This window comes from Heteronotia binoei, chromosome 5 (assembly GCF_032191835.1).
Source record: "Heteronotia binoei isolate CCM8104 ecotype False Entrance Well chromosome 5, APGP_CSIRO_Hbin_v1, whole genome shotgun sequence".
In the NCBI taxonomy this organism is placed as follows: domain Eukaryota; kingdom Metazoa; phylum Chordata; class Lepidosauria; order Squamata; family Gekkonidae; genus Heteronotia; species Heteronotia binoei.
In genome coordinates, this window is record NC_083227.1 from 37,631,246 (window position 1) to 37,648,343 (window position 17,098).

General features: G+C 48.1%; 1 protein-coding gene across 3 annotated transcripts; it reads left to right on the top strand.

Annotated features, from left to right (window-relative positions):
- The first annotated feature begins 5,758 nt into the window (after window positions 1-5,758).
- LOC132571449 (myelin protein zero-like protein 1) lies at window positions 5,759-14,083 on the top strand. Of its 3 annotated transcripts, none has more exons than XM_060238242.1 (5): window positions 5,759-5,875; window positions 8,710-8,865; window positions 10,651-10,864; window positions 11,598-11,713; window positions 12,840-14,083. In XM_060238242.1, exons 1-5 carry the CDS (start codon window positions 5,813-5,815, stop codon window positions 12,933-12,935), a joined length of 645 nt encoding a protein of 214 aa, XP_060094225.1. In that variant the 5' UTR covers window positions 5,759-5,812; the 3' UTR covers window positions 12,936-14,083. The 3 variants fall into 3 exon arrangements, with proteins under 3 accessions (XP_060094225.1, XP_060094227.1, XP_060094226.1); XM_060238244.1 differs by having other exon boundaries at window positions 5,759-5,864; window positions 8,705-8,865; window positions 13,354-14,083; XM_060238243.1 differs by having other exon boundaries at window positions 5,797-5,864; window positions 8,705-8,865.
- The last annotated feature ends 3,015 nt before the right edge of the window (window positions 14,084-17,098 follow it).

Sequence of the window (17,098 nt, forward strand, 5' to 3'; positions counted from 1 at the left end):
CCGCTTGAGCGTTTGATTCATCCGCTTGGGGGTGGTGGACCAAGGTGAACAATTGCTGAATGTGTAATGTCTGGAACATCTGCCTCATGAGGATAGCGGTAAAGGGGGTTTCCCTATCTGTGAGGATCTCGCGGGACAGCTCCACATGGGCAAAGTAGTGTAGTAGGGATTGGGCCTACTACATGCTCGGCAAGGATATGGCTTCTGGATAATGGGTGGCATAGTCCATAAGCACCAATATGTAGCGATCCCTCCTAGGGGTGAGTGGCAGTGGGCTGACGAAGTCCATGGCCACTCTCTCAAAGGGGCTGCCCACAATGGAAAGGGGGGTTAAGGGTGCCCGGGGGTCGGCCCGAGCCAACATCCATTGACGGACATCGCAGGACCGGCAGTAGGCTTGAACCTCCCTGGCGACCGACAGCCAGAAGAAGTGGGCCAATACCCTGGCTAATGTGTTCTTTACCCCTTGGTGGTCGTGGGCCCCTTGGAGTACCTCCGGTCTATACCTATGGGGAACTAGCAACTGCTTACTGAGCACCAGCCTCCCCTTTACCTCACGATACCATACACCTTCGTCTCGGATGATCCTGGACAGGTGCTATCCCCGGCAGGCATTGACCACCACGCCATCGCGAACTGCTTCCCGCTCTCTCAGGTCTTCCAGCTCCTCATCGGCCTCCTGGGCCTTGATGAATTGGGGATCCCTCAGCCAGGCAGCAAGCGGGGCATCCTCAGGGTTCTCTGCGGTGGAGGGCCCTTCTCTGGGGTGTGTGGGTTCCACCCCGGCAGGCGCGGCCAGGTCATGGTCATTGGCTGGTGGGCCTCCACGCTGCTCAGGGTTGGCGGCTTCCAGGACATCTGTGAATCAGGGGGTATCCCGCCCAAGTAGGACGGGGTATGGTAGGCGTGGTACTTTCGCTACCAGCACGCTTCAGTGATGTCCCAGGTATTTGCGGGGGACGGACACTACGGGACACCATTCTGTATGGTCGTGGATGCAGGCTATGGAGGCTGTCCATCTGACGGGCAGGAGGGCAGGTAGCAGGTGTGCACACACCATGGAGACGGAGCTGCTGTTATCCACCCTGGCCTGCACCTGGCGGCCCCCCAGGCCTACTGGAAGCGTTCGGGGGGCACCCTCCCACCTCTGTGGTCTGCAGGGACTCCTCCCATCCGGTGTTGCACTCCATCAGGGGGCATTCTCTTTTCAGGTGACCCCACTGGCCGCAGGTAAAACAGGGCCCCACATCTCCCGGGGTCTGTCGCTTGTCCAGCAGAGGTCGGCCTTCTTCTCCTCCCTCCCGGGAGCCTGGTCTCCGGGCAAGGCCTGGGAGCAGGGGGCGGTCTCAAAGCCAGCAGGGACCGGGCGCTGTGCGAGCTGGCGCTGGTCAGGCACCATGCGAGCCAGCGCTGGTCGGGTGCGCCCTCCTGTTCCGGGGGCCTCCGTTCGGGAGCCCCACACCCGGGGGGCCCCAGGGTTCCCCTCGGAGTCTTGCCAGTGCCAATCCGGGGGGGGGGGGGGATGTTGCGGTGGTCAGCTGCCTGAAAATTTTCCCAGAGTTCTAGAGCTTTGCTGAGGCGGGTAGGTTTCCAACAGGCCACCCAATGCCACCCCTGGGGGGGGGGGAGTGCTTGCAGGAGTTGTTCAACCACTATCAACTGCACTATCCATTTTCTGTCGTGGGGCACAGCCATCGCATGGCGGCGTCTTTCAGGGTGGCGATCGCATAGCGGTGCAAGGTTGTTGCCGGCGGCTGCCAAGCGCAGAGCTTCTGGCGGTGGGACTCTGCTATGACCTCTAGCCAGTCCAAGACAGTGGCCTTGAGCTTTTCGTAGTTGGTGGCCTCGTCCCACTCCAGGGCCTTCATGGCAGCCTGGGCCTCGCCAGTAAGGTATGGTCCCAACACGAAGGCTCATTGTGTCTTGGGCCAGCCGGTGGCTTCTGCCACCCTCTCAAAAGCCTCAAGGTAGGCCTTGACATCGCTGTTGGGGCCAAGCTTGGTCAGCGGGGGCCAGAGGCAGCAACCTGCCCCGAAAGGCCCCGGCCCGGCAGGATCTGGCCGGGCCAACAGCGCTTGCTGGAGGTCCCATACCAATGTGGCTTGGGAGGCTTGATGCTGCTGTGTGACATCTTGGAGAAGTTGGGCGTGGTGCTCTGCCATCCATCAACCAAGTCCAGCAGCGGGGGATTGGTGTCAATGGCGACCCTGAACTCCACTACAGTGTCGTCGCTGCTCTCACCAGCTGAGGTGCTGCTGGAACGGGACCCGTGCGGGGGGGCAACGGGTGGCAGTCCAGCCAGGAGGCGCTGGGATGTGCGAGGGATGGACACAATGGCGGGGAGGTCTCAAAAGGGGGGGAGGTGCTCGCATTCTCCACCATGTTGCCACACCCCTGCTGCTCCCTGGGGGATCGCCTGGTGGCCAGCCCTCCCGGTGGGCCTCGTCACCAGCTGTGGATGTCTCAGAATGGGAGGAGGTCGGGTTGCTTCACCCTTCTGACACTCCTTTTTCCGGCTCAACGTTGGAGGCTCCCTTAATCTTCCTCTCTGTGCTGGGCATCCTCCCTGTCTCATTCGCCTCTCTTCCTCCTCGACCTCTCAGCCTGGCTTCCTTTTATTCCCCTTTTCGCTACACCCCTTTCTCCCCGCTCCCTCCCCGGGCTGGCCCCACCCCTCTTCAAAAGTTCCAACGCCAGACCCTGGCGTCCTGGGGTGGTTCCCTGGTCTGGCCTTCGTGCTGGCCCTCGGGTAGACAGGGCTGCAAGGCTGGCAGCGCAAGCTGCCGCAGTTCGAGGCAAGCCTCAACGGCTTGTTGCGGGCAGGCTCCGGCTCTTCTCTGATGACCGACCGGCTTCTCCCACGTCAGGCTCCTTGGAACGTGTTGGGGTGAGTGGGGGGTGCTGTGCTGGCTCATGCCAGGGTCGGCGAAGGGCTCGGCCAGTGGGGTGGCCGTGGGGGGAGCGACCCCGGCCAGGGGGGTGGCCGACCCCCCCCCCCTCGGCCGAGTCCTGAGATGGGACAGTCAGTGTAGGACAGGAAACTAAGAAAAGCTGCTTTGCATTCCCATTAGGTGAAAGGCTAGGTATAAATGAATTAAATCTCTCTGCTACCTGCAAAGGAAAAAACAGTTGTCTGTTGCTGGCAAAGCGTATCAGAAGACAGGGGGACATGGTATTGGTGACCAAAGGGAGTGGGATCAATCTCTAGTCATATGGCTGGATTCATAAATAATGAACCAGGAAGTGCAAATAAGGAACTGAGAACTGACTTCAGCTTTGTTTTCCCACATGCCTATCCTCCTGACTCTGAGGCGGTGACTACACTAGAATTTCTTCCATCCCTGATTTTCCTGGTAAACCAAAAGGAGCTGTTAATGTCTGTGTATGGAGTGCAAAAATCCTGCCTGTGAGAAGTCCTGGAGCTCCTGTATTATTTGGTTCTCATTTATTTGAATGAGCCATGGGACTAGTTGTGCTTGAGTAGACATGGTGAACACTTTCTGGCAGCATGCTTGTGCTCTGAGTGTGGGTGATGGTATTGAATGGGTTAAATGATGTCACAGCATTCCCACAATTGCTGTGTGCTGACTGGTGACCTGAGGAAGAGTGATGCTACTAACACATGAAGCTGCCTTCAGGACCTTTCACATATAGAGCGGAGGGTCTTACTATGTAGCCACACATCCATGGAGCAGAGGTCTATCAGTGGCTATTAGCCACAAAGAGGAGGAGGAGAAGAAGATTGGATTTATACCCCACCCTTCCCTTAAAGAACGGAGCCCCATGGCACAGAATGGTAAAGCTACAGTACTGTGGTCTGAACTCTCTGCTCATGACCTGAGTTTGATTCCGGCAGAAGCTGGGTTCAGGTAGCCGGCTCGAGATTGACTCAGCCTTCCATCCTTCCGAGGTCGGTAAAATGAGTACCCAACTTGCTGGGGGGAAAGTGTCGATGACTGGGGAAGGCAATGGCAAATCACCCTGTAAAAAGTCTGCCGTGAAAACGTTGTGAAAGCAACGTCACCCCAGAGTCGAAAACGACTGGTGCCTGCACAGGGGACTACCTTTTTAAAGAGGGGCAACAGTGTGAGGGCTTAGCTCTTAAGGAGACTTTGGCTTGCGAGAGGCAGTAACGGGATCTTTACATCAATGGTCCATCAGTGGCTGTTAGCCACTGCTTATTGTTGGAACTCTCTGTCTGGGGCAGCGATGCTCAGTATTCTAGGTGCTTAAAAGGGGTGCAGAGTGGTAAAGCTGCAGTACTGCAGTCGGAGCCCCCTGCTCATGACCTGCGTTCAATCCCAGTGGGAGCTGGTTCAGATAGCCAGCTCCAGGTTGACTCAGCCTTCCATCCGTCCGAGGTCAGTAAAATGAGTACTGTAATGTATGTGGACTCAAGTGAGAACTGAAAGTGTGTTCCTGCCTGGCTCATTGGAGCCAGATGGCCAGAGCTTGGGAACTTGGGAACAATGGGCAGCAGGATCCAAAACCCTGCTGCCCAGCTCCAATCACGAGTCCCCTACTGGTATGAATGGACCAATCAAACACTTGCGCAGGAACACGGGTGTGTATATAGTTGGCCCTGTGGGCCCAGTAAGCCAGTCTTCTGTGTATACCTCAAGATGCTGCAATCAATAAAGAGCTGATGCTTCACTACCACCTTGCCTCTGCCATGCATTCAACCCACTATATTATAAATACCCAGCTTGCTGGGGCGGGGGGGGGGGGAGTGTAGATGACTGGGGAAGGCAATGGCAAACCACCCCATAAAAAAGTCTGCCATGAAAACGTCATGATGCGACGTCACCTCAGAGCCAAAAACGACTGGTGCTTGCACAGGGAACTTTTCCTTTCCTTTCCTTTCCTTTCCTTCACTTACAGTGCAATCCTAAAGAGAGTTACTCTGGTCTAAGACCATTGAAAAAGAATGGGCTTAACTGGAGTAATTCTCTTTAGGATTGCACTGTTAGAGTCTCAGAGTTTACAATCTTCTTCCCTTCCCCTTCCCACAACCAACCCCCTTGAGGTTGGTGGGGCTGAGAGACCTCTGGGAGATCTGCCCTTGAGAGAACAGCTCTGAGAGAAACTGTGACTGGCTCTAGGTCACCCAGCTGGTTGAATCTGGAGGTGGAGGAGTGGGGAATCAGTGGGACACAGAATATTGGAATGGATGGGCCATTCCTGGCTTGGTCCAGCAAGCCTTCTTGTATGTCCCTTCTGGGGATTTACACTGGTGTAAATGCTGACATAATGGTAATTTTACACTGGATACAGTAGTGCCATATCTAGCCACAAATCTATTGAGTGTCAGCATCACTTGCTTCTAATGCCTAGGATCCTGGGAGATAGAGGGAGGCTTCTGTTTGGGAAAGCTCAGCATCTGAAACGCTGCTTGTTAAGTCAGAATCTATTTCCTATTTCTTTATATCTCATCCCACCCCCTCGCTCTCCACTCCCCTCAGTGAGTAAAGAAGTGTTTCTAAAGGTGATGCCTGTGTGTAGGCAGAGGACTGCCGCCTGAAATTGGTCGGGGAAGAAAATGACCAGCTTTCATGGAGGAAATTGACCTCTCTGGTAAAACATGGTGCTGGACTAGTTAGTCTGATCTGCTCTTACATCCTTAGGAAATGCTGGTGGATGCCTACAATGTTTAGGGCAGCATTTGTAGAATTAGAGATGAGGAAGTTCAGAAGAGTGCACTTGGTTTCACTACCTCTTTGTTTGCCTCCCGATCACTCCGTCACACGTTCTTCCACGCCTTGGGAGGGAAACTGGAGGAGGCAAGAGGTGGTGATCCCAGAAAAGGCGCAGGATGGCCTCGCTTCAGACGCTGGCCTCGGTGCTGGTGGTGGCTCTGGGCCTGTGTAAGTGTCAGGTAGGCGGTGATGAGAGGTTGAGAATGGGAAGGAAGGGGGAAGTGGCAGGATGGTGATGAGGCAGGATGGAGAGGGGGGAAAGCTTGGTTCTACCTCAATCCCCCCAAGGTCTCAGACCCAGATCCAAGACTAGAACTGGCGGCTGGGCTAGGGAGGAGGGTGGGGTGGCCAGGAGGCCGGTTACTTTGGGCTGAGGGACCGCAGGGATACGACATTAGGAGAAGGCAGCTGAGTGAAATGCTGCTTGTTGAGCGGAGGATGAGTGAAAGGTCCTTACCAATGTTCCCTCCAAACTGCAGTCTTGTGAGCAAAAATTCTACTTTGTGAGCTACTGATATTAAAGTTATGAGCTACTGGCATTGCAGTTGTGAGCTACTACTGCATAAATTAGCGTGCTCTGGGGTCATCCTTCCTGAGCTAAGACAAAAATGTGTGAGCTGGAGGGTATAAATCTGTGATCTAGCTCATGCTAAATCAGCTTAGAGGGAACACTGGTCCTCACCTAAGCCCCGCTCTCTGAGAGGTGCCTGATGCCTGCTTGCCTTTTCCAGTGGCTGAAGAAGGGCCAGGTGGACCATGACATGTGTCATGATGATGGCAAATGTACATCTTGTTTTTTTGCTGGGCCCATGAAATCTGATGGTGACAACATTTTTAGGGTTTGTAGAATCTTTCGGGATCAAGTGCCGTGTTCTACTGGAGAAAATTTTCCTTCCAGACGTTTCGTTCTCAGCTGCGGAGAACATCCTCAGTGGCGTTGCAGCCGGAGCAGGCTCAATTCACAGCAGCCAAGAAGGTCTCCCCACTCAATGCACAGCAGCCAAGAAGGTCTGAGCGCCTGCTCCGGCTGCAACGCCACTGAGGATGTTCTCCGCAGCTGAGAAAGAAACGTCTGGAAGGAAAACTTTCTCCAGTAGAACACGGCACTTGATCCCGAAAGATTCTACAAACCCTAATGATGTTACCAGCCGTGAAAACCTGAAATCTTTGATGACAACATTTTATTTATTTACTTTTATTTATTTGTTGTTTACAGTCTGCCTTTTTCACAGATTACTTAGACTGATTTCCCAATAATGCTGCTCCGCCCCTAGGCTTTTGTTTCCCTAGGAGCAAGCAATAGATTTCCCACTAGTTGCTCCGCGGGTGCATTCTGAGCTGGCAATCTCCAGTTCTCAGCCCGGCAACGTAATCCTGAAAAGACAGCATCAAAAAATGATGCAGGGAACTGGAGGTTGTCACAGCTCAAAAGACACCTATGGAGCAACTGACATTACAAAATAAATTACAAATTATAAAAATAGAGAAATTACAAAATAAGATCTTACTTACAATAAACTATATGCAGCAATATAGAGCACAGTCCTTCATCATGTATTCAAATAAGTTTGTGAACCATTTTGTGCAGTTAAATCAATATGGGTAGCCGTGTACATCTGTCTGTAGTAGTACTTTAAAGCACCTTAAAGACTAACAAAATCTGTGGCAGGTTAGGAGCTTTCCTGAGTCACTGACCACTTTTTCACATGCAGCTAGAATATGAGTCCATCTGTCCTATATATGGGAAAGTAGAGTGATTTCAGATGCCAAATGACATTAACAGACAAATGTCAATAGAGGAGGAGGAGGGTATTGGATTTATTCCCTGCCCTTCACTTGGAGTCTCAGAGTGGTTTACAATCCCTCTGAGGTAAGTAGGACTGTGAGAGCTCTCAGGGGACTGCTCTTTAGCAAACAGCTCTGTGAGGTGACTGACCTAAAGTCACCCAGCTGGCTTTATGTGGAGAAGTAGGGAATCAAACCTAGTTCTCTCATTTTAGAGTCCACAGAGGTGAATGACAATGGCAGGCATGGTTGGATTTAGGTGTGATATGCAGAGGGGTAGTAGGTGTGGAGAAATCAGCATTGGTAATGAGACGGGAAACCTAGGTCTCCATTCAGTCCACCTGCTATTGTTATTCACCTGCTATTGCCATTCAGCATCTGAAAGCACTCCACTTTCCAAGACAGATGGACTCCCATTCTAGCTGTATCTAAACAAATGAGCAGTGATTCACAAAAGCTCTCACCCTGCCGCATATTTTATTAGTTTTTAAGGTGCTATTGGACTCTTGCTGTTTTCTGCATTTTGTGCAGTGCAGCCCTTTTGAAAAGTTCAGGGAGGAGAAATCAAGGCATGCCTAAAATAGTTATTCTCTGACAATATTTAAGAGATGATTGAGGAAGATGCAACTGGTTTTTCTATTTTTATTCTAGAATCAGGATTATAATACCAGGAAGTTGCTTAACTTATCAGCAAGTAAGAGAGACATTCAGTGATTTCACCATCAGATCTGACAAAGATTATGAAACAAGTTCTTGAACTTGGGAAACTCATATTTTGTAATTGATTTATGTGACTTGTATGTGTGAATTCATGTGATGGCTGACTGAAGTTTTTTGTACAATGGTAGATCCCCCCTCCCTCTTTTGCCATCAAGTCACAGAAGACTTAAGGTTGACTGCATAGGGTTTTCAAGTCAAGGCATTCAGAGGTGGTTTGCCATCGCCTGCCTCTGTGGTACAACTTTGGACATCCCTGAAGGTCTACCTTCCAAATGCTAGCCAGAGTTGACCCTGCTTAGCTTCTGAGATCTGATGAGATTGGGTAAGCCTAGGCTATTCATCTTAAGGTTTTCTCATACATGCATGGCATTCTGTATCCACTGTACTAGTTCAGAGTACTGTACTGGTTGCTGGTTGTGTTATGCTATCTGCATGGTGTGATGCCAGCACTTCATTGTGTTTTACACTGAGTCTTATGCTGATGCTTGTGATGTTATTGGCAGCCCAGGTATCAGCTGTGGAGGTGTACACACCAGGGGAACTCACTGTGATAAATGGGAGAGAGGCAAAGCTCGAGTGCATATTCACATCCACTGAAGTGATCAGCAGTGCAGCTTCTGTGACCTGGAGCTTTCAAGCACAAGGAGCACCTTCTGCTTCGTCGGTAAGAGATGATCTTATGCTAGGTTTGAATGGGAAGCAATGGCAACAGTGGATCACCAGTGTAATGCTAAACAGTGTCACATCTATGTTCATTAAAGTTCATCTCTCTGTCTTAGCTTGCATTCAAGTCACAGCTGACTTATGGCCACCTCATTGTGGTTTCAAGGCAAGAGACATTCAGAGGTGGTTTGCCATTGCCTGCCTCCATGTCATAGCTGTGTTATTCCTTGGAGGTCATCCATCCAAATACTAGCCAGGACTGACCCTGCTTAGCTTCCAAGATCTGACAAGATCAGGTGAACCTGGGCCACAGGGCTGCATTATGACTTTTGCGGGCCCTGGCACTTTTGCCTTCATGGGCCCTGCCCTGCTCCTGCCAAAATAATATCCATATTGAAAATTATTTTGATATAACTTCAAATATTTCAACTTTTTTTTTCTTTTAGGCAACATTTAATAGATTTTTGTAAGCCCTAAACATTTCGATGTTTATGTTAGAAAATGTTTTATGTGAAAACATTTTCTTCAACCCTAAAACTTCATTTTTCTTCTTTTGATTTTAAAAGAATTTACAACAGTTCCATGGCCCCTAAAAGGGATTGTGGGTCCTAAGCACTGTGTCTACTATGCCTAATGGCCGTCTAGATCAGAGCCCATTAAAGTAAATGGACTTCGAAATATCTAATTCTGCTCAAAACTTCTTTGTACATCAGTTATGGGCATTTTCTCTTCACTTTTGCTGTTAAAAAAGAATGGAATGGACCCTGCCACCTTTTTGACTGGTGAAAAAGGGATGAGGGGTCCATTTTGATTGCCAAAGAATGGCTGAACTGGAGATAATGGGGGCTATGCTGATGATAGTGAATGGAATGGTTAAAGTTGGGACATGGGAAACCCAGGGTCAAATCCCCACTCTGCTGTGGCAGCTTGGTGAGTAGTCCAGTCACAGCCTCTCATAGGGTTGTCATGAGGATAATATGGAGAAGAGAAGGAAGGGAGAATACAAAAGAAACAAATAAAAATAATGTGGGACAGAGCCTATAGTAAAGAACAGAACTGGGTGAGATTGACCTAAAATGCTTGGTGGATCCAACCCAGTGTGTATTTTTACAGCTGTCTATTCTGTCATTGAAGCACAGACCATGCCAACTGAGTTCTGCCTGCCCTCAAAGACTACTTCTATTTCAGAACCAAAATGCTCCATTAGAGAAAAGAATGATTTATTTCTATGATTTATTTGTCAGCCCCCCGCCCAAAGCTAGCTCTTTCTAAAACAAAACAAAACACTAAAACTTATATCTGCAAGGAGGGACTGGAATCCAAATTTCAAAATCAGATAGATTTTACTTGTAAAGAACAATATTATCATAATCTTATATTTCCACTTGAATTTTGTATTTAAAATATTTAATATTAATATTTAAAATACTACCATTTTATATGCTCACTGAAGTAAAAGTTATGCATGTTATGTTGTCAAAATAGGGGGGAAAGTTTAAGTTTAGTAAGAAAGTAAGTATTAAATATGTACCAAATACTTTCCAGTTTGTGCCCCCCTACTCACTCCTAACTGGGGCTAGAATATGCTTTTTCTATAAAGCAAAAACTTATGTACACCAGGAGGGATTGATAGCATGCTGGGAGACAAATCCCATGACCAATTAGACTTGTAGCTTTCCAGCAAGCTAATTTCCTTGAGTACTGGAAAAGTTCTGACAGATGTGACAATGCAATGGGGAAGAAAAAGGTTTTTAACATTGCATGGCAATTGTTTTCTTGATTGCAGTTCTTTTATTATTCTAATGGAAAGGCATATACTGCGAAGGATGTGTCATTTATGGACAGAATCAGCTGGGCAGGAGACTTGTACAAGAAAGATGCATCTATCAAAATTGCAAATATCCGGTTTCGGGACAACGGCACTTATATCTGTGATGTCAAGAACCCTCCAGACACTGTTGTTACAACAGGAAAAATCAGGCTCAGAGTGGTAGAGAGAGGTACGTAGTTTCTGAACAAGACTCCGCTGCTAATGAAATGCTCTGTTGCATAATTAATGCTTTCAGTAAACTCTCTTCACTTATAATAAAGTCATGTTGGATGCTGTTGTATCATTTCCACTGCATTTTGTGCAGACAGCTTTGTTCTCAAAATAAAAACTATTTTCTTTCCAATTAAAAACAAAGTGAAATATAATTTACAAAAACCTCTCTGTTCTCAACTAAATGGCTCTATCAGAGAGCTTCTGCATACGGAAGGATATCTGAGCAATAAGCACAAATTTCTTGCCTCCTTAGCTTGAGATGTTCCCTTAAAATTCCATCCTCTGAGATAGTTTCCTCCTAAACAGCTTTTCTGGGTCCATTTTGGACTCCTGTGGGAGTGGTGGGAAATATTCTGGTGGAGCCAAGGGTAAGGCTGGCCACCAAACCCAAGCTCAGTCAGAAAAGTCCCTAAAATGCTTTTATAACTGTTCACATACTAATTGAGAGATTTGCTAATAGGCAATGGCAACTACCGGTGCACTTTGAATTAGGATCCTGTTTTAATATGTCCCCATATTCACTCAGACAATACACTCACCAGACCTAACAACGCCAGCTGTGCCAGACAGTCTAAAGCCATCCCTGAGAGAGGGGGTTTAGAATTGGATGAGAACCAACCATCACATAACATATCTGTCAAATTCTTAAGTGGTCTGTCTTGTTCTTTTCCATCTCCTTCTGTGCACAGATTGTGACTCTTCCACTCGAAGCATCATCTGCTTAGCCATAGGAGCTGTGATTCTTGTCCTCCTTGTGTTCATTGTCATTACAGATCATCTCTTCTGGAAGGAACAAAGATGCAAGGTTGTATGATTTCTCTACTCAATGGCTGCTTATAGACTGGCACTTTGGGCGGACTCAGAGATGCCTTAGAAATTGACCAGAAAAATCTTTCCACACACAAACATCTGCCATCCATCCTTGTCCCGTATTCACCCCATCATCCGGCCTCCATAGTGTGGTTCAAAAAGCTACCACTTCTGAAGTGGTAGCAATTTTTTTAGCAGAACACTAGTCACCTCCTTGTTGTCTTGAAGTGGAAGGGTGCAAGCGAGGCGCCTTGAAGGTGTAAAACTGCCAAGCCACCCCAAGCTGCATCTGGCTTTTTTTTTTTTTACAAAAAAATGTTTAGAGTGGATGAGCACATGCGAATGTGCATTAACAAATGTGCACATGCATGTGCATGACTACTAAAAATATATGGGGAAAACCCCAAACCAAGCAATGGGAATGGTGCATGACAACTGTCTAATCGTGTCTGTGTCACCCCATGGATTGGAGGGGGGTGGCTTGTGGCTTGTGGATGAGCATGTGGAAACTTCAGATCAGCTCTTTTTGAGCCGGCCCGATTTGGAATGCCTCCAATCTGCCCCACATTGCCCATCTTTTATCAGCCTTTGTGTCCCTTACTATAACATAGTGGGTTCTCTGTAAGACTAAGAGGAGTTTGAAAGATAACTTTTTGAAGTATTCTGAACTTTTAAGGAGGAAAAACAAAACAACAAATACCATGAGATATACCCAACCCTTGTTAGTACCTAAATTGTCTATTGGAATTTGCTTAATGCCCTCAGTTTGGTGTAGCAATTAAGAGCAGTGGACTCTAATTTGGAGATCCTCCACATGCAGCCAACTGGGTGACTTTGGGTCACTCACCATTCTCACAGAGCTGTTCTCCTAAGAGCAGTTCTCTCAGAGCTCTCTCAGCTCTACCTACCTCACAGTGGGTCTGTTGTGGGGAAGGGAAGAAGATTGTAAGCCTTTCTGAGACTCTGAGTGAAGGGTGGGGTATAAATCTCAGTCTCCAACCACCTGCGTACCAGCCCCACCTCTAACGCAAATTTCAGGTCTTTACATCTTATATTTCTGTTGAGTATATTTTCAGTAACATACATTTCAACAGAACAGTTTTGATGTGTGATATTTACAGATGCTGAAACCTCTGGCAAACATGGAAAACAATCAAAGATTTCCTAGTGACCACTCCAGGACAACACGGTTATCGTATGAAAATGTACACCTGTGAACTGCTTTGAAGAAGAAGAAGATGAAGAAGATATTGGATTTATATCCCGCCCTCCACTCCGAAGAGTCTCAGAGCGGCTCACAATCTCCTTTACCTTCCTCCCCCACAACAGTCACCCTGTGAGGTGGGTGGGGCTGGAGAGGGCTCTCACAGCAGCTGCCCTTTCAAGGACAACTTCTGCCAGAGCTATGGCTGACCAAAGGCCATTCCAGCAGGTGCAAGTGGAGGAGTGGGGAATCAAACCCGGTTCTCCCAGATAAGAATCCGCACACTTAACCACTACACCAAACCGGCTCTGGTCAATCCCAACCACATCAGAAGCATCTTTTTAAAGGTATCCCAAATCAGCAGCATCCTCCTTCTACATTATCTACCAACCACTAATATAAAGATGTCTTCCTCTCATTTCCCTCCAAAGGATGTCAGAGAATTTTTGCTGTGCAATCCAACAAGTCCGTGAATGTCCAAGTGCTTCATCTTGATGCTAAAAGCAGCTTTCAACTCCTACCATTTAATTTAATTGTCCAGGCACATTATGGAGGGGAAAATTTGGACTTGCAAGAACCCCAGACTTCTGCACTCTCCACTTCTGTAAACTGATTGAAGAAGAAGAAGAAGATATTGGATTTATATCCCGCCCTCCACTCCGAAGAGTCTCAGAGCGGCTCACAATCTCCTTTACCTTCCTCCCCCACAACAGACACCCTGTGAGGTGGGTGGGGCTGGAGAGGGCTCTCACAGCAGCTGCCCTTTCAAGGACAACCTCTGCCAGAGCTATGGCTGACCCAAGGCCATGCTAGCAGGTGCAAGTGGAGGAGTGGGGAATCAAACCCGGTTCTCCCAGATAAGAGTCCGCACACTTAACCACTACACCAAACTGGCTCTCCACACCAAACTGGGTCTTTTTTGAATAAAAAGCAACAAATGTCATTTAAATAGGTTCTGAAAATGTACTTTGTTGGAATCTTTTTGCTGTAAGACTGATATCTTGTCCATTAATATGACTTGGCAGATTTTATGCAACCAGACTGTTATTTCCAATACTGTGCAAAAAAACCCATGGTTATTACAGTTAAATATCTCAAAAGGTGTATTTGTCCTTTAGATATGTCAGTGGTACAATAACCTAATAAATACACCATACTCCATTTTGCATTGTCTTTTATAATATAAATCCATGAAGATTCTCTTTAAGGCACTACTGGACTCAAATCCTGCTCTTTTATAATTCTGTGATTGACCTTGTGTCTCAATGAGAAAGAACGACAAGAACATGGCCAGTGGGTGAGAGTAGGTGACCCACCCACCCACCCACCCACCCTGCTGCTCTCAGCATCCTGGGTTGCAGACCCGGGAAACTGAGAGCAGCCGGATGGCATGCCAGTTTGTGCTCTCCTCCAAGCCCAGCTTCCTAGCTGGGCTCAGAGGAGAGCAGCCTCACTCTGAGGCTGCCTCCCCTTGCAGGGGAGACAGCCCTTGGAGTGAGGCAAAGCAGCCCCGATTACCTGGGTAGATGAAAGAGGTGGCGTAATCTTGGCTCTCAGAGCGAGACGGAACAGCCCCACCACCCCTTTTACCCACCTGGGACTCAGGTGGACGAAAGAGGTGGCACTGCCTCGCTCCAACCTCATGGCGAGGGGGGGGGGATACAGGCATGGGGGCAGCCTGGGGCAGCAAAAACCCCAGCACCACCCCTGGACAAGAAGAAATATAAACAATTTTGATAAGGAAACCATGCAAAGGGGCATGCAGCCCCGATCCCTATAATCCACCCAGCTGTCTTATGATAATATATTCCATATTTGGGTAAGGGTTTCCACTCATGCATCTGCAGTATCAGCTCCAGTTTGCCACTTAGGGAGACTATTTAGATATATCAGCAAAGAAAGCATGTGGGTGGATCCAGCCAGCACTTTCACTCAGTTTTATCCAGTCCTGCTCTTCTACCTGTTCTACATGGCTTTCCTTCCCCCCATGCAGATCCCATGATCCCCAGCATAGTCTTCTGGGATTGTAAAAAGGAACTTCCCTTCCCCTTTTCATCCCTGGAAAAGCTGGTTGGATCCAATCCATATATCTGCAAATCCACTGTGCCCATATAGTTGTTTCAAGTGATTAGTCAGTAGCTTACATTATGACTCTTGGAATGAGTTGGATGAGTCCTGGATAGTCTTCTGTGACCTATCTGTGAGGCATTCTGTTGATCGATATTGTCTGTATCTGTTTTGACAGAGATGCCACTTGAAAAATAGAGTCAGTTGGGGATGGAAGTGGGCTCTTCTTGTCCTGCCCTTCAGTTTGTGAAGTCTGATGATATGGACAAGGTCCTTGAAGATATGATACTAATATTCTGGCTCCTTGCCCACAATTAGCATTACATTTGTTACTGGTGACCTTGGAAGGGCTTAATGCTTCCTGGAAGAAACAGTGGTCTGAGATTCTTTCTGAGTTATCTTCTGTGATGTACGTTTCTGGCCCTTTAGCTTTTACTATGAACAAGTCTGCATATTTATAAATATAGCAACTTCTATAAAATAATAAGGAAGGGTGGAGACAAATAAGGAAGGGCAGAGGTATAGCATTATATATGAAGGAGGTACATAATTGTGAGGAAATACATGAATCTGAATGTGGCAGTTCATTGGAGAGTTTCTAGGTAAAAATAAAAGGAGTAAGAAATAACAGTGATATTATGATGTGGGTCTGCTATAGACCACCAAGCCAGGCAGAAGGCATAGATCAGTGGTGGCAAACCTATGGCACAGGTACCAGAGGCGGCACTCAGAGCCCTCTCTGTGGGCACACGTGCTCCCTTGCCTCTCCCCACGCATGTGGCTTGGCTCCCCCCTGCGGCCCTCCTCTCCCCAAACTCAGGTTCCTTCCCCAAATCTCCAGGTATTTCCCAAACCTGGCAACCCTAACTGGGCCTCCTTCAGAGAGACAACAGGGCACTCCAAGCTTTTTGAGCTCATGGACACCTTTGGAATTCTGACATGGGGGGGGTGCAACCACAATGCAGCCCCCAAGCACAACACACAGAGGAAAATTCCTTGCAGGTGTTCCTGCAGTTTTAGGGAGGAGGTTAGATGGGACCCACTAGGGCAGGGGTGGCCAAACTTGCTTAACATAAGAATCACATAGAATAAATGTCAGATATGTGAGAGCCACCAGACACGAACGTCAGATGTCTGAGAGAAGGAAGGAAGGAAGGAAGGAAGGAAGGAAGGAAGGAAGGAAGGAAGGAAGGAAGGAAGGAAGGAAGGAAGGAAGGAAGGAAGGAAGGAAGGAAGGAAGGAAGGAAGGAAGGAAGGAAGGAAAATAGATGGTGAGAGGGAGCAGGGAGGGAGAGGTGGAAAGAAAGCAACTTGAACTAAATGCATTCTCCAAGCCACTGGCTGGCTTGGCTTGAAGAAGTGGTTTAAAGAGACAAATGGCTTCTCTGGTGAGGGCTTCAAGAGGCACACGGTGTGTGTGAAAGAGTCACATGTGGCTCCTGAGCCACAGTTTGGCCACCCCTGCACTAGAGAGATGGGTATAAGGCAGCTTCACATTTTCATGTGGCCAAGACCTGGTTGCGTTTCATATTTCAAAACTGTTGTGGCATGGTCCAAGCCTAAGAGAAGAGAGCATGGGTGTGTGGGGTTGGGGGTTGGGGAGGAGAGATCAGAACCTTGAATCAAGCACGTTTTTTTTGAAGGGATGTGGGTTTATTACAGAAAATGTTGGATCCCACTAATCTGGCAGAAACAGTGGCCGGGATCGCCTCTGGTTTAGGAGTTGAAAGGGAGGAATTGCAGGCTTCCTAGCTTTCAAATACAATGCCTCTGATAGCACTATCTGAGTAGAGCTCTTTCAAGCCACAGGGACCATAATGCAAATTGTTGACAAGCTGTTTTTGAACTGTTGCACTGCTGGTCTGGTTTCTCAAAGCATCCCTGACATGTGTTTGTCCAGCCGCTGCTTAAAGACTGCCAGTGAGGGGATTGATTGCACTGTTGAACAACTCATATTGTTAAAAAGTTTTTCCTATGCCAGTCTTCTTCTCTGCTGCCAGCAGGAACAACTCCCTGCCCTCCTCTAAGTGACAGCCCTTCTGATACTTCAGAAGAGCAATCATGTCTCCCCCCTCAACCTCCTCTTCTCCAGACTGATTATCCCCAAGT